The 21,501-nt window shown below is 43.4% G+C and overlaps 1 protein-coding gene across 5 annotated transcripts in view; it reads left to right on the top strand.

The window, feature by feature from the left end:
* DGKK (diacylglycerol kinase kappa) overlaps nucleotides 1-21,501 on the top strand; it is a 151,547-nt gene that overhangs the window by 73,251 nt on the left and 56,795 nt on the right. For all 5 annotated transcript variants that reach the window (XM_069986148.1, XM_069986150.1, XM_069986146.1 and 2 more), the window contains 3 exons: nucleotides 5,324-5,434; nucleotides 10,740-10,820; nucleotides 21,150-21,254. In XM_069986148.1, coding sequence (XP_069842249.1) covers nucleotides 5,324-5,434; nucleotides 10,740-10,820; nucleotides 21,150-21,254 — 297 coding nt within the window. The remainder of the gene's footprint in view (nucleotides 1-5,323; nucleotides 5,435-10,739; nucleotides 10,821-21,149; nucleotides 21,255-21,501) is intronic.

The following is a 21,501-nucleotide window of genomic DNA, read 5'->3' as shown; positions in this document are numbered from 1 at the left end:
CTTTTTACATTGAGTATAACTGAAAGATTGGCTGTGTATACATGGAGTACTTCAAGAGAATGCTTGTTCAAGTAATACATGGACAGGTCAGATCTGCTAGAATAATAATCTGTGTTTGCAGAAGCTCTCTGCTCAGGCTAATGGAAGGGAGTCCCAATTAAGGAAGCCCTTATATGAGATCTGGACAGGGATTGTTATGATGAGACAACCTACTGAGGCTTGTTCTCCTTCATTGTCTTCCTTTTTTTATCATACAGAATCACAATATCTCAATAGAGAAAAGAAGGGGAAAAAAAATCATCATTATGGAAGGTTTCCCTGTTTCTTTCTTCTTATGTTATTTCATGTATAAAATGTATATAGAAAGATTTACCACTGATGTATTGTGTAGCTTAACTGATATGCAAATAAGTCCAATAATCGGCAATGGTCATAGATAGGCTATGTTCACACTTGAAAAAACAGCGCTAAACTGGTGGCCATCGGGCTGCATTCAGGACGTTCTTTTTTTAAAATTGACTTGCGGACACTGTCGGGTGTGCCTGCAAATCAATAAGCCATTCACTTCAATGAAAAGTGCGCCGCCACTGCACATTACATTGTGTGAACAACCATTATTTCCGGACGCTGTTCAGTGGACAGCGTCTGGAAATAATAGGCAGGTACAATATTTTACCCATGCGTGTTAACATAACGATGTGTACATACAGTGGGTGGCATTGCATTGACTTCAATGCAATGCCGCCCCTGCAGTAAAGAACGGACACTGATTCCATTGCAATCAGCGTCCATTCTTTACTGAAATATTACGTTGTGTGAACATAGCCCCACTCAGATGCCTCAGTGACAGATTGACTAATACCTAAAACCTATTGTAATGGAAATCCAATATTCAGAAATAATGAGGAGGCGCTACCATACCACTTTGTGATAAACTTGCCAATAGTATATGTTCTGCAGCATATACATTGTTGGTGGTGCTCTATATTTGTATAGAGCGCCCTATATTTGTACCCTTCTTGTGTTTTCAACCCACTTTACTACTGACCAAAATACTATGTGAACCCAGCTTTATAGTTTAGTGCTACATTATGAACTGTCAATTAATTTTTGTAATTATTTATGTCGATTCATATCTATGCTATAAAAATTATAAACAGAGCCTGTTCTATTTGTTGATATAAGCATGCATTTGCATACAGATTTTCAGGTTACATTGTAGAAATAAATTATGGAAAATTAAAGTCAAGTGCACCAGACAAGTAATATGCACCTGTATGAACCACACCCAAAAGGGCCAGCAGTCAACCTGAACTAAAATAATTCACCAATGACTGCCGCCAGAGTATGTTTGACACTTTTGAATATTGAATAACAAACAGAAAAAAACGTTGTGTAAACATAGCCTGTTGGTGTTTTTCTACATGCTTCTCTATAGGACATTAAAGGCACTCTATCACCTCCAATCTGCCCTCCTCAAAACCCTAGATGCTGATTCCAAATCTGTAATTTGTTTCTACTCCTTAGTATTTCACCATTGTAAGCCTACATACTGGGCATGTTGATGCATGGAGAGGACTACTTAGCTCAAGAATATAATAAAAAGGACTACTTAGACTCCTTCATTTGTGGCCTTATAGCAAAGGAATGCAAGAACATAGAAAGATAACAATTGCAGATATAGAATCAGCTTTGTATACTCTACTGCTGTATAATCTTCTGAGAACATAAGTTTAGCGAGTGTTTGGAGGTGACAGAGTCCCTTGAAATTGGAAAAAACATTTCTAAACACCTCACAAAAAAAGCTGGAAAAGTGTGAAATTTATGCAGTTTAAAAATGTCCCTGCAACACCGATATTCCATGGATTCATGTAGAGGCGCAATGCTCAGAGATGGCTTAGGTTTCTTTAACATTTTTCAGTGTAAAAATTTTTAAATTGAATGGAAACAGAATCCCTGCCCCCACCTCTTCCGTCCCTTTTACACCCTACCCTACCCCCACCCCTCTGGCCCCACCCCTCAGGCCTCTAGCGGGGCCTGATGCGAAAATGTATTTGCACAACAAGTGTGTTTGAATAAATCTTTTCGCATCTGGCCCCTCTATGCTATGCCACACCATAATACATGCCCCCCCATTGTGTGTAAAAGTCTAATTTGTCAGTAAGTTAACATACATTTTGGCATAAATGTTTGTGTTCTGCTTTATTTTTCTCAGAACATTCTTAACATTATTTAACAATATATAATGTAGCACAAAGTAAGGCTTTTACACACTTTTACACCATTTACACACCAGTAATCACAGCCATCACGTCCGCAACTACAAAGTGAATTTGGATGTATATCTTTCCCTGTCCCATTGATTGAAAGTGGCCCAATATTTCTTGTGGCATGCATCACAGGCATTTTTTGGATCTGTAGCAGCTAGGATTATGTAAAATTAATTGGTTTTATACTGTCCACAATTACAGATCTGTAATCGTGGACAGTATTACACTGATGTGCGAAAGGGGCCTAAGGCTGGCATAATATCATTGTTATGTTGCTGCATATTAGCACCCTTATTGCACACCTATAGTAATCCTATTTTGTGTGAAAAGGGACCCATCTAAAATCATAATCATAAATTTTTCTTCGCATGTTCAGTAAATAGTTGTGATTAAAGGGAACCAATCACTTAAAAAACGGCTATAACGCTATGGGAATGTGCTGTAGCAGCACCCAGCACACTTCCCGAACATGCTTCTACACCCCCCATCCCTGGAGTGTACAGCCCGAAAACTTACTTTATAAACTTGGTTCCCTGTATGTAAATTGCCCCCAAGTAGTCACGATGGGCGGTAAGCTGCGGCAAGTAGTCACGGCCCCTGGGCGTTCCGGAGCGGTAATCACGCCCCTCTGGGCGTGATTAGCCTGCATAATTGTGGCAACGTCACCGAGAGGCATGCTGTCCCTAACGTCCGCACGCCTACATTCTTTCTGTGCCACTCATGCGCAGTACAGCGGGTCCGGTCTGCACCGTACTGGGCAGGTGCAAAATAGCCTCGAACTCATTACCGGACCTCCAGCAATGAGTTTGAGGCTTTCTGCACCTGTGCAGTACGGCGCAGACCGGACCCGCTGTACTGTGCATGAGTGGCACAGAAAGAATGTAGGCGTGCTGACGTTGGGGACAGAACGCCTCTTGGTGACGTTGCCATAATTATGCAGGCCAATCACGCCCAGAGGGGCGTGATTACTGCTCCGGAACGCCCAGGGACCATGACTACTTGCCACAGCTCACCACCCCTTTAAAGGGAATCTGAGCCATCCAAACCTGTGACAGTCTCATAAAGTTGTTGGTGAGGTGAATGGAATCATACCTGTGGTTTCAGTCATACAGTTTGCATTACTAAGGAAAATTGTGATTTATGCCCCCACCTTAAGAATTGCCCAGGAGGTGGCTTTTCTTGTTCAATTCACAAAGCTATCTATATTGAGAGCTTCCCCAGCTCCTGCTCTCAGCTATGGTTGACAACTCTAGTGGTCTGATTAGATACTTGATCTGTCAATCTTAACTGACAGTTCCATGAACCATACATAAAGGGCCCACCTCCTAGACACTTTCTAAGGTGGTAGCCTTAAAAGGGATTTTCTATGCAAAATGAACTCATAAGTTATCCACATGTCACCAGTCACTGGTCGATGGTGTGCTGACCCCCGCACCTGGGCTGCTTCAACTACACAAGGAATGGGGGCCCAGAGGCATTCTTTCTCCATTCACTCCATTCACTCTCAGCTCCCATTCACTCCCAGGTTGCCACCAGTACACAGTGAGACAAACTACCTCCTGACCCTCTTCCCTGTGTAGTGTCGGTGCCAAAGAGCAGATTGACGCTGATGCCCCCTGATATAGTTGTACATAGTTACTAGGTCGCCCTTCAGCCATCCTTTTTCTACGCTAAATAACTCTACGTGGGCCGAAAGAGGGGGGGGGCATTCCTTTAGATTCCTTTAGATCATTTAGATGCTATCAACAGAACAGACACAGACCAATGGGACACTATCCGGAAACAGTATTAGGCTGGGTTCACACTACGTATATTTCAGTCAGTATTGTGGTCCTCATATTGCAATGAAACCAGGAGTGGATTGAAAACACAGAAAGGCTCTGTTCACACAATGTTGAAATTGAGTGGATGGCCGCCATTTAATGGCAAATATTTGCTGTTATTTTAAAACAACGGCTGTTATATTGAAATAATGGCAGTTATTTACTGTTATATGGCGGCCATCCACTCAATTTCAACATTGTGTGGATAGATCCTTTCTGTGTTTTTAATCCACTCCTGGTTTTGGTTGCAATATGAGGACCACAATACTGACTGAAATATACGTAGTGTAAACCCAGCCTTAAAGGGGTTGTCCGGCGATAAAAAATTATTCACAGAATAACACACATTACAAAGTTATACAACTTTGTAATGTATGTTATGTCTGTGAATGGCCCCCTTCCCCGTGTCCCACCACCCCCACCCGTGTACCCGGAAGTGTGGTGCGCTATACATTACCTATCACGTGCCGACCACGGTCTCTGATCGTCAGCAGTGACGTCTTCTTCGGGAGGCCGGCGGATCTTCCCGAGTGCCGGCCGCCCTCTGCAGCGTCATCCGAAGCTCAGCCGCGATTGGCTGAGCATAACTGTGCTCAGCCAATCGCGGCTGAGCAGCTGATGACGTGGCCGCGTCATCAGCCGCTCAGCCGCGATTGGCTGAGCACAGTTATGCTCAGCCAATCGCGGCTGAGCTTCGGATGACGCTGCAGAGGGTGGCCGGCACTCGGGAAGATCCGCCAAGCTCCCGAAGAAGACGTCACTGCTGACGATCGGAGACCGTGGACGACACAAGATGCGGTGAGTATAATGCACCACACTTCCGGGTCTAGCGTGGGTGGGGGGAAACACAGGGAAGGGGGCCATTCACAGACATAACATACATTACAAAGTTGTATAACTTTGTAATGTGTGTTATTCTGTGAATAATTTTTTATCTCCGGACAACCCCTTTAAAGTGATACGTTTTGTTACTATAATAAAGAGAGGATACCTACTAATACAGTAGTAAAGCATTACCTGTATGGCAGTGGGAGTTTTTTTCCTTTATGACTGAACTACATATGCAAATACAGATTTCTTAATTTTACTTTTTCAGGATTCAGGAAAAACTGACTTACAGCTGAAGAATCTTTTTTTTTTTTTTTTTTGCTGTAATGCTGTAAATGTAGTTTGATTAATATAATCTGTGTTTTAACCACCTCCAAACTGATTTTTATGTCTTTTTTGCAGAAAAGTGTAAAGGAAGGAATTCTGCTGAAACAGACCAGCTCATTTCAACGATGGAAGAGACGCTACTTCAAACTCAGAGGGCGGACATTGTACTATGCCAAGGATTCAAAGGTAGTAAACTCCAGAAGTCTTTTTCTGGTTGTTAATGGATGAGGATATTAGAATATTTAAATAGACTACTGCTTATATGTATTTATATGCAAAGACAAATTTAGCTGTTAAAGGGAATATGTCAGCACCCGAGCCCTACCTGCGGGGCTGACAGTGTGCTGTAATTGGCAGTTCCCTAGTGCGCATGCTGCCTTTTGGTAATTTGACTGTGGTAAGAGAAAATAATCTGTGCAATATGACAAGGATCTGGGGGTTTTATTAAGGATTTTTAGGCAACAATCCATTCCCAATCCACAAGAGATTTAAAAATCTACAAAGTGCAGAAAACAAATTTCAGTACTAGGATAATATTTTATAAATCTCATTCACATAGATTGTTTGCAAATTTTACCTGCAAGTAAAACCAATCTGTCCAACTTGACCTTACCCTTCGAGGTCCAACTGCTGTTTTTGGGCCATGTTCACACGTTGTAAGAGACCGGCTGTTCTGTACCTTTGGATTCAGATGCGGGCGCATCCGTGCGCGCCCGCATCTGGATTCCCCGCTGCACACAATGGAGTGTGTGGCCGGAGCCGCAAGCTTCATTGTGTGAACTGACAGGGTTTTCTGCAGCTACTATTCATTGACATGTCAGTTTTTTGCGATGCTGCTTGGGATCCCGGACAGAGTGTATATTATGTGTATACACTCTGGCCGGAATTCCCTCAGCCTTCATCACAATGGCCGGGATTAGTACGGAACTTACGTTGTGTGAACATAGCCTTGTAATGTAAAAGATTACTGTAGCAGTGCTGCATGGTTCCACAGCATTACTGCACACAGGGCCGGCGTTAGGGGGGGGGGCAAAGTAGGCACTTGCCCAGGGCCCCCATCCCCCAGGGGCCCCCTAGCTCCTTCCTTCATTAGTGGAGCAGGAAGCAGCGCAGCACAAGCAGCTCCCCTGCTCCACTAATGAACGAAGGAGCTGAGCTGTGAGGACGGAGCGCCCCTCCTGCAGAGCTGCCTGTGCCCTACAGAAGAGGAGGAACGGCAAGCCCAGGTAAAGAAATAGAGGGGGGGGGGATTAGAGGGTCACGGAGACTGGGGGCGGGACTTGCGGCCAGGGGGCGGTGCTTACGGCCGCGGGTGGGCGGAGCCTCGGGTGTCTTTATAAAACAGTAACCCCCTCCCCATATACTAGCCTAGCGAACAGTATACAGGAAGGGGGCAGGGGATCTTGTATGATGCAGTCCCCCCTTCCACCATATACTGTTCAGGGCCCTCCTCCCTCTGTATCTATGGGCACCAGGCCCTGAGCAGTACATGATGGAGGTGGGTGCTGAATCACACAGTATCCTGTATGATAAAGTACCCCCATATCTCTCCTCTGCTCTACTACTACCCCCAATACTACTCCTAATACTGCCCTACTATTACCCCCAATAGTGCCCTACTACTACCCCAATACTACTCCTAATACTGCCCTATTACTACCCCCAATAGTGCCCTACTACTACCACCATCAATACTACTCCTAATACTGCTCTACTACTACCCCCAATAGTGCCATACTACTACCCCAATACTACTCCTAATACTGCCCTACTACTACCCCCAATAGTGCCCTACTACTACCCCCAAAACTACTCCTAATATTGCTCTACTACTATCCCCAATAGTGCCCTACTATTACCCCCAATACTACTCCTAATACTGTCCTACTACTACCCCCAATAGTGCCCTACTACTACCACCATCAATACTACTCCTAATACTGCTCTACTACTACCCCCAATAGTGCCCTACTACTACCCCAATACTACTCCTAATACTGTCCTACTACTACCCCCAATAGTGCCCTACTACTACCACCATCAATACTACTCCTAATACTGCTCTACTACTACCCCCAATAGTGCCCTACTACTACCCCAATACTACTCCTAATACTGCCCTACTACTACCCCCAATAGTGCCCTACTACTACCCCCAAAACTACTCCTAATATTGCTCTACTACTATCCCCAATAGTGCCCTACTATTACCCCCAATACTACTCCTAATACTGCCCTACTACTACCCCCAATAGTGCCCTACTACTACCACCATCAATACTACTCCTAATACTGCTCTACTACTACCCCCAATAGTGCCCTACTACTACCCCAATACTACTCCTAATACTGCCCTACTACTACCCCCAGTAGTGCCCTACTACTACCCCCAAAACTACTCCTAATATTGCTCTACTACTACCCCCAATAGTGCCCTACTATTACCCCCAATACTACTCCTAATACTGCCCTACTACTACCCCCAATAGTGCCCTACTATTACTCCCAATACTACTCCTAATACTGCCCTACTACTACCCCCAATAGTGCCCTACTATTACCCCCAATACTACTCCTAATACTGCTCTACTACTCCGAATACTACTCCTAATACTGCTCTACTATTACCCCCAATAGTGCCCTACTACTACCCCCAATACTACTCCTAATACTGCCCTACTACTACCCCCAATAGTGCCCTACTACTACCACCATCAATACTACTCCTAATACTGCTCTACTACCCCCAATAGTGCCCTACTACTACCACCATCAATACTACTCCTAATACTGCTTTACTACCCCCAATAGTGCCCTACTACTACCACCATCAATACTACTCCTAATACTGCTCTACTACTACCCCCAATAGTGCCCTACTACTACCACCATCAATACTACTCCTAATACTGCTCTACTACTACCCCCAATAGTGCCCTACTATTACCCCCAATACTACTCCTAATACTGCCCTACTACTACCCCCAATAGTGCCCTACTACTACCACCATCAATACTACTCCTAATACTGCTCTACTACTACCCCCAATAGTGCCCTACTACTACCCCAATACTACTCCTAATACTGCCCTACTACTACCCCCAGTAGTGCCCTACTACTACCCCCAAAACTACTCCTAATATTGCTCTACTACTACCCCCAATAGTGCCCTACTATTACCCCCAATACTACTCCTAATACTGCCCTACTACTACCCCCAATAGTGCCCTACTATTACTCCCAATACTACTCCTAATACTGCCCTACTACTACCCCCAATAGTGCCCTACTATTACCCCCAATACTACTCCTAATACTGCTCTACTACTCCGAATACTACTCCTAATACTGCTCTACTATTACCCCCAATAGTGCCCTACTACTACCCCCAATACTACTCCTAATACTGCCCTACTACTACCCCCAATAGTGCCCTACTACTACCACCATCAATACTACTCCTAATACTGCTCTACTACCCCCAATAGTGCCCTACTACTACCACCATCAATACTACTCCTAATACTGCTCTACTACTACCCCCAATAGTGCCCTACTACTACCACCATCAATACTACTCCTAATACTGCTCTACTACTACCCCCAATAGTGCCCTACTATTACCCCCAATACTACTCCTAATACTGCCCTACTACTACCCCCAATAGTGCCCTACTATTACCCCCAATACTACTCCTAATACTGCTCTACTACTCCGAATACTACTCCTAATACTGTTCTACTATTACCCCCAATAGTGCCCTACTACTACCCCCAATACTACTCCTAATACTGCCCTACTACTACCCCCAGTAGTGCCCTACTACTACCCCCAATACTACTCCTAATATTGCTCTACTACTACCCCCAATAGTGCCCTACTATTACCCCCAATACTACTCCTAATACTGCTCTACTACTACCCTCAATACTACTCCTAATACTGCCCTACTACTACCCCCAATAGTGCTCTACTACTACCACCATCAATACTACTCCTAATACTGCTCTATTACTACCGCCAATAGTGCCCTACTTTTACCCCCAATACTACTCCTAATACTGCTCTACTACCCCCAATACTGCCCTACTACTACCCCCAATAGTACTCCCAATACTGCTCTACTACTACCACAAATACTGCCCTACTACTACCCCAATACTACTCCTAATACTGCTCTACTACTACTCCCAATACTGCCCTACTACTACTCCTAATACTGCTCTACTACTACCCCCAATACTGCTCTACTACTACCCCTATACTGCCCTACTACTACCCCCAATACTACTCCTAATACTGCTCTACTACTACCCCCAATACTGCTCTACTACTACCCCCAATACTGCTATACTACTACCCCCAATACTGCTATACTACTACCCCCATACTGCCCTACTACTACCCCCAATACTACTCCTAATACTGCTCTACTACTACCCCAATACTGCTCTACTACTACCCCCAATACTGCTCTACTACTACTACTCCCAATACTACTCTACTACTACCCCTAATACTGCTCTACTACTACCCCCAATACTACTCCTAATACTGCTCTACTACTACCCCCAATACTGCTCTACTACTACCCCCAATACTGCTCTACTACTACTCCCAATACTAGTCTACTACTACCCCCAATACTGCTCTACTACTACCCCCAATACTGCTCTACTACCATTGCTATTATTACCTCCACTCCTGATACTACTACTACTCCCAAAACTGCTACTCCCCTTATCTACTACTACACCCCTCATCTTATATGCTTCTACTATTGCTACACCCCTTATCCACTATGCCTATACTACTACACCCATCAAAAAATAAATAAAAAAAATCGAGAAAAGAAAAAACTAGATTTTATTTTTTGCCCACATCGCCCCAGCCCTAGGAGATGCTATGTGCTGGGGGGGGGGGGGGTAACTATCAGTGGAGATGCTATCTGCTGAGGGGGCAACTATCAGTGGAGATGCTATGTGCTGGGGGGGGGAACAGGGGAGATGCTATGTGCTGGGGGGGGTAACTATCAGGGGAGCTGCTATCTGCTGAGGGGGCAACTATCAGGGGGCTAGCTAACAGGTGTAAAACCTACAGTGAGATGCCTCCTATATTGGTGGATACTACATACTGGGTGGTGGAGGTAACTACCAGAAGAATTACCTACAGAGGGATACCGACTATATGTACTATGGAGGCACAGAGGGACCTATCTACTATATAGGGCACAGAGGGGTCTTATTTAAGGTCACAGAAGATCACCCCACCTCGAGCAGCGCGCCAACCGCTGACAAAAAAGTATCGGGACCTTAAATTGCTGCTACAATGTTTTAGCATTTGGGGCCCCACCTTCAACTTTGCCCAGGGCCACATTTTGTCTAAAACCGGCCCTGACTGCACACATAGTACAATAGTTGTATGGGTGTTGGCTATTGCTGAGAATTGTTTGGTGTAAATGTATCTTAACCATTATGTTTTTATTGCAGTCTCTGATATTTGATGAAGTTGACCTTTCAGATGCCAGTGTTGCTGAGACCAGTACTAAGAACATCAACAACAGCTTCACGGTAAATGGATAAAACTTCTTTGCCTTAAAGTCTTTTTTTACCATGGAATTCGAATCCAAGCCAACAATTGTATAGCGCTCTTGCAAAGACCTATTACAGGAGTATAATTGGTTTTGATCATTATGGGTTGTCAGCCACAGAACGTCAATAATAATGATTAAATTCCTTTATGGCAAGCAGTTATCATTAAAATAAAGTATGCTTGAGAATACTTAAAATGTCAGGGTGTAAGTAGTCAAAGTTTACCCTGATGTCATTTGGCCAATGCATACATGGAGATGTTGCAGTCGTTAGAGACCGACCTTCACTGTGACCATTTTTTTCCCCCTACAAAGACAAGAAGGAATATCATAAGGTTCGGGCTACCCTGAAACTTTTTGCACCCTTGCTTATTGTCAGCTGAAGTCTGAAGCTAATAAACAAACAGTAATAAAGGTTTCCAGGGTAAACTTGAACTTTGCACACTGCTTCCCAATGGTTAAAAATAATAAACAAGCCATACACACCCCCTCTTGCTCCCCAGTGCTGCTCCCACTGTGTGATCTTCCAGTCGTAGCCGCAACTAGATTTGCTCACTTTCTAAGGTTTTAATGTGGATGAAATAAAAGCTATATTTTATGATAATCCCATTGTTAGGGAACGGCAAGAACAGACAGGACAGAGACAGTGGGCCCTGAATCTGGACCCCCCACTGACCCTGCCTAATTGCCTCTGTCGACCCTAAGCGGTCGCGGACAACCACGAAGGCGTTCCCTACGCTACGTAAGTGAGACACAGAACAGTACGGACATACAAAACACAATAGAGAATAGTGAAACAAGCCAGGTCAAACCAAACAGGCAACGCAGTACAAAATCGGGCAACACAAGGGAAAGTCGGAGGTCAGGCGAAGGTCAGAACACGATAAGTCAGGCGGAAGGAGTTAGGACGGGAAATGCAGGAAAAGGACAAGGGGGAGCTGGGATCAGATAAACTAATAGTCAGCGACTTGAAGCTGGCACTGACAACACTTTATACTGGATCAGGAGCCCGGACCAAAGGCTGATTGGTCCGGCCTCCTGAATCCAGACACACAGCAGCTGGTGCACTGCAGGCTGAGTGGCAGAGAGATCCGTCACTCAGCCTGAGTACAACAGCACTCAGCTGCTCGGCCGGACGACGCTCACTGACCCGAGACCCGCGGCTCCCCTGGTTACTAGGGACGCCGTCGGGTCTCCGTGACGTCACCCGGCCCTGCCGAGGAGGACGGCGCTGCGCTCCAGCCGGGCCAGACGACGCTGGAGCACGGTCAGGTAAGTTACTGACACCCATGCCTTGGATTGTGTGGCAATTAGGATGGACTTCTGCATATAGCAGAGGATCGTACCAAGTCAAGCACAGGATAGCCAGTGTGTCATCTGACTAAACTAAGATCTGAACGTGTTGTGGTATTATGGAATCCTTTGTCTCTGGGTTAGTTGGTGTTTGGGAGATTATGGGCCTGGTTTTGGTGTCTTTTACTTGGGCCTGAGGGTGTGAGATTTACAGATTTTTCCATGTTTACTAGACGTGTATAATTGTATAATTGAGTGTATAATTAATGAACTGTATGGACTACAAAAAGACAGAGTATGTTTATGTTGTTTTCAGCAAGAAGTGTAGAGAGAAAGTTGCTGGATTCTTCTATCTCATTGTAGGAGGGTTATAGCCAGTGTTGGTTACATAGTAGGGCCTACAAACAGGCCAATTAGACTTCTTTCCCAGAGTGGAAAAGTGACAAATGATTCAGGCAAGGCTACCAAAAGTGGGTAGCGGGTCCAGATGTTCCAGGACTTTATTCACTATCTTTCCTGTAGTCTAATGAACAGTATTTTCTGAGCTCCCAATAAAAAATGCAAAGTCATCTATTCGATTTTTTTTAATTACTTGACTTCTAAATTTCAAGTAAAAGTTATAGACTATTATCAGTAAGGCAGGGCTTACTTACCAAACCTTATCCTGAGTCACCCACAGACATATTAATGGAACGAGACTCAGAACCGATCCTTGTGTAACACCACTTCTCATTCTCTGTTTGGAATACACAACAACCCTGTGATATCTATCCTTCAGTCAATAAAAAATCCAATGAACTATCTAGGGATTAAAGCATACCTGTCACAATTTTTTTTTACGTTTTCTGTGTTTAAATCAATGTTATGCATATGGCCAAACTGTGGTCTATGCTGGTACTTGGTCTTTTCTCTGTTCAAAAAAAAAAAAACAAACACAGGAAGTCCCAGTCCTTTGAGCACTCACACATGTTCATCATGCAGGTTGTATAACAACTGAGAGCAGTTAACTTAGGCTAATTATTTTATCTACATTTGATAATTATATTATCAACTGTGCATGCTTACCACAAAACAATGGAACAATTCAGTCAGTATAATGTCACTGTGTAGTTACAGAGGTTTTGGTGCTGTGTGACCCCCAGGATCGTGTGCTACTGAATGAGGATGTGGCCGTATAATGTTGATTTCTGTATTTAAAAAGCTGTTTTGCTGCCTCACCCTCACTTCTTATCTTCTCATTATCAGGCAAAATCATATACATTACAGAGATGTTGTGCTGTGCAGGGCTGCCTTTTCTCCTTTGTGTGCTCACCACCCCCTCGACCCCCCCCCCCCATAGAGCATAATGTACACAGATAACCTGCTTCTTCTGAAGTGAGGGGGAGGCTGTTAAAAAGCTTTTCAAATACAGAAGCTCTTTTGCCTAATAAATTCTATTACAGAGTTTAAAGTATAACTATTGTACTATTGATTTCTGTAAAGTGACATTTAAATGACAGGTAAACTTTTATCCCTGGATAGTTTAGTGGATTTGTGGTTGGCTTAAAGGGGAAATCTGAGCAAAATAATTTTAAGATATGTTATTGTCCAATGAAAGTAATGAAAATTATTAATAGACACTTATTATGGGAAATGCACCCATAGTGCATTTTCCCTGCACTTACTACAGCATGGCGTGTTCAGGTCTCTGTAAAGTTGGTGACATCACGTCATATAAACTGCCGACTCCTGCTGCTCTAGCCTGTCCCACCGCTGCAGCAGGTGTCGGCAGTTTATGTGACATAACATCAACTTAAGAACAAGGGTTAGTTGGGGAAAGATCAGAAGCAACATGAGAAAATATTACTTTTTTGAAAGAGTAGTAGATGCTTGGAACAAACTACTATCAGATTTGGTTGGTAAATCTATAATAAATGAATTTAACCCTACCTGGGATAAACATATATCTATCCTACGATAGTAAGAAAGGAGATACTAAAGGGCAGACTAGATGGACCCAGTGGTCTTTTTCTGCCATTTTTCTTCTATGTTTCTACTTATTTTTGTAATGCTATGTAATGCCATGCCATGTAATGTTTTTCTTTTTCTTATTGTGACTATTCTATCTGAAGAAGTGTTTATTCCCCTTGTTTACATATTTGGTCATTTCTTCCTCTTTTGAGGCAAATTTAGTCTAATTTTATACACTTCTCTGTCAGCTACTTCCAGTGTCTTTTTACATCTTATATGCTGACTTTTTCCCTTACTATAGATCTTATATCTCTTGTAAACCATAATTGTTTTTTCTTCTTTTTACTTTTGCGAAATACTTGTACCTGCCAGAATAAATTTTACTGACACCAGCCGTTCCGTGACACGGCCGGGTCACAGAACTGCCGGTGCCATACTAAGTGTAAACGTGGCCTAAGGCCTTAGTCACTCATTCCATAGATACGAACAATGGAGGAGATTTATCAAACTGGTGTAAAGTAGAATTGTCTTAGTTGCCCATAACAACTAATCAGATTCTTTGCTATCTAAGCTGTCTACCAGGATATAACTTATGGTTATAATTCTGTGTAAAATGTTATCATATATGCGTGATGGATTTTCTATATTCTGGAATGTAATGGAACAAGACCTGAGAACTTGATCCCTTATTTTGACTAGGATGGCATGAAAGAAACGAATAGCACAGTAAAAAAAAAAAAATCTTTTGTTACGGAAACAGGTTAGGTTTTGTAATACACAGCAATCTTGTTAAACTGGTTAAGAGTGTGTATTCTATTTATGGGCTAAGAGTTAAATTTACTTAAATAATGGTACATATAGTGTATGATTAGCACTGACTAATGGTGGAAGAATTTATGAGAGATGCTGTTTACATTATCCAAAGTGGTTATTGTTGTTACTGTATAAAATAACATGACAGACAGATTGTGATCCAGAAGCAGAGTTTACAATCTGGTGACCTTCTCCCTTTTCAGTCCCTTATGATCTAGTGGTGTAAAGCTAAATCTCTGGTGGCCTAGTGACCTAGAGTGCCCAAATCCCTATGTGATATTTTTAGATGCTTGTTTAGTCCAGCTGTAACATCAGCATATCGGTGCCTGATCTAAAATACTAGATCTAGTTCAGTGAACTAATATGAATGAGTGTTTGAGATAATCATAGCACCCAGAGAAATCTAAGCAGAACATAGATTCCATGTAGATATGAACTTGGTTAGCTTGGTGGAAGGCAGCTGCCCAAACCAAAATGCATGTATGGTATTAATTGTTAGCAGTATTTCTGAAAATATTTGTAGTATCATTTAGCCACTTTGTTTTTGTATGAGAAAATGGTGCAAGGATTATTCTGAAAAAGGAATCAGCCCAGAACTACATGGGAGGACCTGGTCAATGACCTAAAGAGAGTTGGGACCACAGTCTAAGGGCCCTGTTCCACCGGACAATTATTGTTTGCATAATCGTTAACGGTTAACGATCTCAAACGACCGCTATTGCAAAAGACCTGAAAACGTTCACTCATTTCCATGATCGTATTTGCGATAGTTTTTCCTTCGCTATTTCTTCGCTATTGCATTCGTATCTACTGCGAACGTCCGAAAGACGTCTTATTCAATGCGAATGATTTGCGAACGAGCAACGATAAAAATAGGTCCAGGTCTTAGGGCCCTATTCCATGGGCCGAGCAATGATGTAAACGAGCGCCGATCTGCTAAATCGGCGCTCGTTTACTGGGCCTAGTCCACGGCCCCGTTGATCGTCAAACAAGGGCTGCAAGGACATTGTTACCGATGTCCTTGCAGCCCTTGTTTCATACATTACCTGTCCGGGCCGCAGGTCTTCTCCCGGTCCTGCGTGGCATCATCGGCTTCGGAGCGGAGCTGTCTGAACTGACAGACCGCTCAGCCACGGCCGCGGCGTTTCCGGCCAGTGATTGGCTGAGCGGTCTGTAAGTTCAGACAGCCCCGCTCCGAAGCCGATGATGCCGCGCGGGACTGGGAGAAGAAGACCCACGGCTCGGACAGGTAATGTATGGTTCTGCTGAAATCGTCGGTTGCCGCCACGCACCGCTATTCAACCGTAGCGATGCGCTGGTGGGGAACGACGATTTTAGGTCTGAACCTAAATGAGCGATCAGGCGATGACACGATCATTGGCTGATTGTTCTCTCTATTCCACGGATCGAAAATCGGCCAAATTGGCCCCATTCGGTTAGCGCTCTTGTGGAATAGGGCCCTAATAAAGCGATCAACGATTTCTCGTTTGGTCGTTAATCGTTAACTGCACTTTATCGTTTAGATTCGAACGATTTAACAATAATCTGAACGATAATTGTCCGGTGGAATAGGGCCATAAAAGACCATAGTTTATAAAACACTAACGCATGGTTAAAAAAAACCTGCAGGGCACGCAAGGCCCCCATGCTCACGGCAGCACAGGTCCAGGCCAGTGACCATTTGGATGATCCAGAGGAGGCATGTGAGAAGGTCATGTGGTTCGATGAGACCAAAATAAAACTTTTTGGTATCAACTCCACTTACCTTGTTTGGAGAAAGAAGAAGGATGAGTGCAACCCCAAGAACACAGTCTCAACTGTGAAGCATGGGGGTGGAAACATCACACTTTGGGGGATGCTTTTCTGCAAAGAGGATGGGATGACTGCACTGTATTGAAGGGAGGATGGATGGGGCCATGTATCGTGAGATTTTGGCCAACAACCTCTTTCCCTTCGTAAGAGCTTAGTAAAAGCAAGATGAGTCGTGGCTTGGCCTTCCAGCATGACAATCACCTGAAACACACAGCCAGGGCAACTGGTCTAGCCAGTCTCTAAACCCTAACCCAATAGAAAATCTTTGGAAGGAACTGAAACTCAATGTTGTCTAACGACAGTCCTGACAGTGCAGAAACCTGAAAGATCTGGAGTGGGACAAAATCCCTGCTGCAGTGTGTATACACTTTGGTTAAACATAGTAACATAGTAAATAAGGTTGAAAGAAGACAAGAGTCCATCAGGTTCAACCTAGGAAAATCCTACTGTGTTGATCGAGGAAGGCGAAAAACCCCTATGAGGCAGAAGACAAACGCCCCACCACAGGGAGAAACTCCCCCCCCCTCCCCCCTCCCCCAACTGCAATGGCAACCAGAACAATCCCCGGATCAACGTATCACCAGAAATCTAATGCCCATAACTTGTAATATTATATTGTTCAAGAAAAGCATCCAGGCCTCCCTTGAACTTATTTACTGAATCAGCCATGACAACATCATGTGGCAGAGAGTTCCACAGTCTTACCGCTCGTACAGTAAAGAACCCGCGTCGATGCTGATGATGAAATCTTCTTTCCTCTAGACGTAGAGGATGCCCCCTTGTCATTGTTACAGACCTAGGAGTAAAAAGACCACTACAAAAATCTCTGTACTGTCCATTCATATATTTGTACATTGTGATCAGATCGCCCCTAAGACGTCTTTTTTCTAGCGTAAATAACCCCAAGCGTGATAACCTGTCCTGGTACTGTAACCCACCCATTCCCTTAATGACCTTTGTTGCCCTCCTCTGCACCCGCTCTAGGTCAGCTGTGTCCTTCTTATATACCGGTGCCCAAAACTGTACACAGTATTCCAAGTGTGGTCTGACCAGTGATTTATAAAGAGGCAAAACTATGTTCTCATCTTTAGCATCTATACCTCTTTTGATGCATCCCATTATTTTATTAGCCTTGGCAGCTGCTGCCTGGCACTGATCACTAAAGTTGAGTTTACTGTCCACCAATACCCCCAGGTCCTTTTCGGAAGTAGTTTTACCCAGTGTTTTATTATTTAGCACATAACTGTACTTATTATTTCTATGGCCCAAATGCATAACCTTACATTTATCCACATTAAACTTCATTTGCCATTTCTCCGCCCAAGCCTCTAGCTTCTCCAAATCCCTCTGTAATATGATATTATCCTCCTCTGTACTGATTACTTTACCCAGTTTAGTATCATCTGCAAAAATGGAGATTCTGCTCTGTAGCCCCTCTACAAGATCATTAATAAAAATATTAAAAAGAAGTGGACCCAACACTGACCCCTGTGGTACCCCACTAGTAACTAAAACCCAATCTGAATATGTTCCATCAATGACCACCCTCTGTTTTCTATCACACAACCAGTTACTTACCCATTTGCATACGTTTTCCCCGAGTCCCAGCATCCTCATTTTGTAGACCAACCTTTCATGCGGCACAGTATCAAATGCCTTTGAAAAGTCCAGATACACAACATCCACAGCCTCCCCCAGGTCCAGTCTATAACTTACCTCTTCATAGAAGCTGATCAGATTAGTCTGACAGGACCGATCCCTCATAAATCCATGCTGGTGCTGAGTCATAAGATTATTTTCATTAAGATACTCCAGTATAGCATCTCTTACAATCCCCTCAAATACTTTACCTACTATAGATGTTAGACTACAGTAAACGTCTGACCTCTTTAATTGCAAACAAAGATTTCTGTACTTTGTTATTCATACATGCGTGCTGTCCGTTTTCAGGTCACATATACAGTGTATACATAACTAGTGCGCTGCTGTGTGATCCGGCATTCCACTCTCCGGCTCTCTGTTTGCCAGTAGTATCTTCAAGCCACTGTCTCCTCCAGAATGATTAATAGCCGGAGGGGTGGGCGATGGCCAGAAAGCAGGACGGGAGAGTTGGAGAGCAGGAATGCCGAATTACACCAGGTATGTATGCACTGCATGTGTGTTCTGGAAACTGTGTGTTTGCACTGTGTATAATATGTATTTGTACATGCTCAACACAAACAATTCGTATCGTGGACAGTGTTTTTCGGCTGGACACTGTAGATAGAGAATAATACCTGAAAAATTTACTGTCTGTAACATTTGGCAACCCTGAACAGTCCATTTAGTCCACTTATAAAAGAGTCAAATAATCATGACCAGAGCATTTATTGTCTGCCATGGAGCTCCCCATTCTTTTTTGCAGTAGCTGGTGTGCATATTATAAAACACTATGGGGGAAATGTATGAAGCCAGCTTACAAGTATGCAGGTCTAATAGAATTCACTGCCCCCCGAGCTGAGCCGGATTTACTAGGATGGGCACAAAAATCTAAATTAACAGCATGATTTATGCCTGCTTGCCGGTGTAAATCATGGTAGGTTAGTTGCAGGAGGAGACAAAAATGCTGCAGGCAGGCGTTAGTTAAGAATCACTAGGGTAATATGAAACACCATACACCTGTGGTACCCGGCCAGTAGTTGAGATAGCTTGTGTTGCCAATTCTATGATGTACGGCTAGTGATGTTATCTGTTGTGGCGCCAGTGCTAGTGCAGCACACAGGTGTGATGTTGGTACCTGTTTGCGTATGGTCGGCTTGTATTCCAAAAATGGTCGGTAACCTTCCGGGTTTGCTTTGGATCCCTTGGGGCTCTTGTCACGGCAACCTGGAGTGGCAACTGACCCTTACCAGGATGTCTGTACCACCACTCACAGAAGAGGGGGAAAAATAACCCAAGCTATGCGTTGGTGTACATAGGTGCAGGTGCAAGCAGAGATAGACAGAGCCTTGTGCACTTGATATATAAAAATAGAACAACTTTACTGAAGAGATTTGAGAATACAACAGTACACGTTTTACAAACTGAAATAATCTTGACAGACTTAAGTGCTTGACTTGAGGTAGGTGCTTGGAAAGAGTACAAGTAGTAGTGCTTTGTAGAAGGTAGAGAGGAGAGGAGTTTGCCAGTACCCTATGCCCAATGTAGCCCTTGTACTCTGCCTGAACTATATTGAAGATATCTTTGTAGTGAAGTGGTACTCACGTTTAGACAATGTATGTCCTTTTGTCCCCCAGTATCGTAGAACCCATCCTAGATGGGTAACACGAGTCCCAGTCGTCAGTTATCTGGGTGAAGCTTGGTGTCTGAGGTTTCCCAGTTACTTGCACTGTGCAGTAGGATACATAGACCTTTTTACGGTAGCTTTGTCCTACTGGGATCAGCTCCTCTTTCTTCAGGAGGCTGTCCTGCACTTTTAAGATGAGTTCCTGGTGTCGGCTAAGGTATTCCTTGTTGGCTTCTCTCCCCTATTGTTGGTTTAGCACTGCATAATAAACGTAGTTGCTTGTTTTTTTTAGAAGAATAGCTTTTTTTAGTTTTTTTAGAATTTAGCGGCATCTGCGCCTGGTTCCTTTCAGGGGTCCTGGCTTAACTACAGCAGGAACTTGGTTTTATGTGTTCTCTTCCACTAAGGAGTCTGACTAGACTGAACCCACCAGTGTAACTCCTCCTGCAGGGATGTTTGTGTACCTGCCTGTGAGTGGTGGGGCTGCGTGTGTATAGAGAGAGGCAGAAGAGGATAGGATAGAGAAGAAAGAGCACCTACTAGTGGTCAGCACATAACACATGACGTAGAAACTTAACCCATTACCTTCCTTCAGCTGTGCAATAGTAGTAATACATATACATATAAAAAAATACTGACACCTAATGGGCATACTACATACTTCATCCACCACTTAACTTAAGTGAGAACTTTAGGACAGGTGCATAAGAGGTCACTAGTAGTGGGACACCAAACACTATTTTTAAGTGTGTGTTTTTAAGGGCAGGGTTTTGAGTTTGGCTTTTTTATTTTTCTTTCAAAAGCAACATTTATACTTTTACTGTTTTTATTTATGGTGTTGCAGTCATTCAAGATCAGCAATAAACTATTATTTTCTGATTTACTGCTGAAACTTTTCTTAAATTAGCCCACTCTTGCATGTGATGGGAAGAGCCTGTGGTTGAACTAAAGCAGGTACAGAGGAGGGTGACCGAGGTTATTAAGGGAATGGGTGAACTGGGAATGGGTTATAAGGTAAACATGGTGAACTAATTTTTAATCCGTATCACCTATGGGACTATATTTCTATGACTCAATTATTTTAGCATACCCATAGACAATTCTGATATGTAATATGCAAGTCAAAAATATATTCAAGACTTCACTAGATGTTAAACATTCAAATCTATTTTACAGGTGATTACTCCATTCCGCAAGCTTATCCTGTGTGCTGAAAATAGGAAGGAGATGGAGGACTGGATTGGAGCTATCAAATCTGTCCAAAAGTGGGATCTTAATGAGGTATGTCAATGTACTACAATTTATATTGTCAATCAATCTTTGATACTAGTTTTTGTTTAAGTTTGACACTGGGGAAAAAAATGTTCAAAGCAGACCTGTCATTTAAATTAATATTAAACCCTCTTTCAATGGGTCATTATAACCAGGGGAAGCTCACAGCAGCTCATGTCCTGAAATCAGTCAGACTACACACTGAGTTTGGGAGTGACAAGTAATCCCGCTCGCTTCACCCAGCTACAACTACTGA

Source organism: Dendropsophus ebraccatus, chromosome 10, assembly GCF_027789765.1.
Source record: "Dendropsophus ebraccatus isolate aDenEbr1 chromosome 10, aDenEbr1.pat, whole genome shotgun sequence".
NCBI classification, from domain to species: Eukaryota; Metazoa; Chordata; class Amphibia; order Anura; family Hylidae; genus Dendropsophus; species Dendropsophus ebraccatus.
Note: the sequence above shows the minus strand (reverse complement) of the source record. Positions and strands in the feature narration are given on the sequence as shown.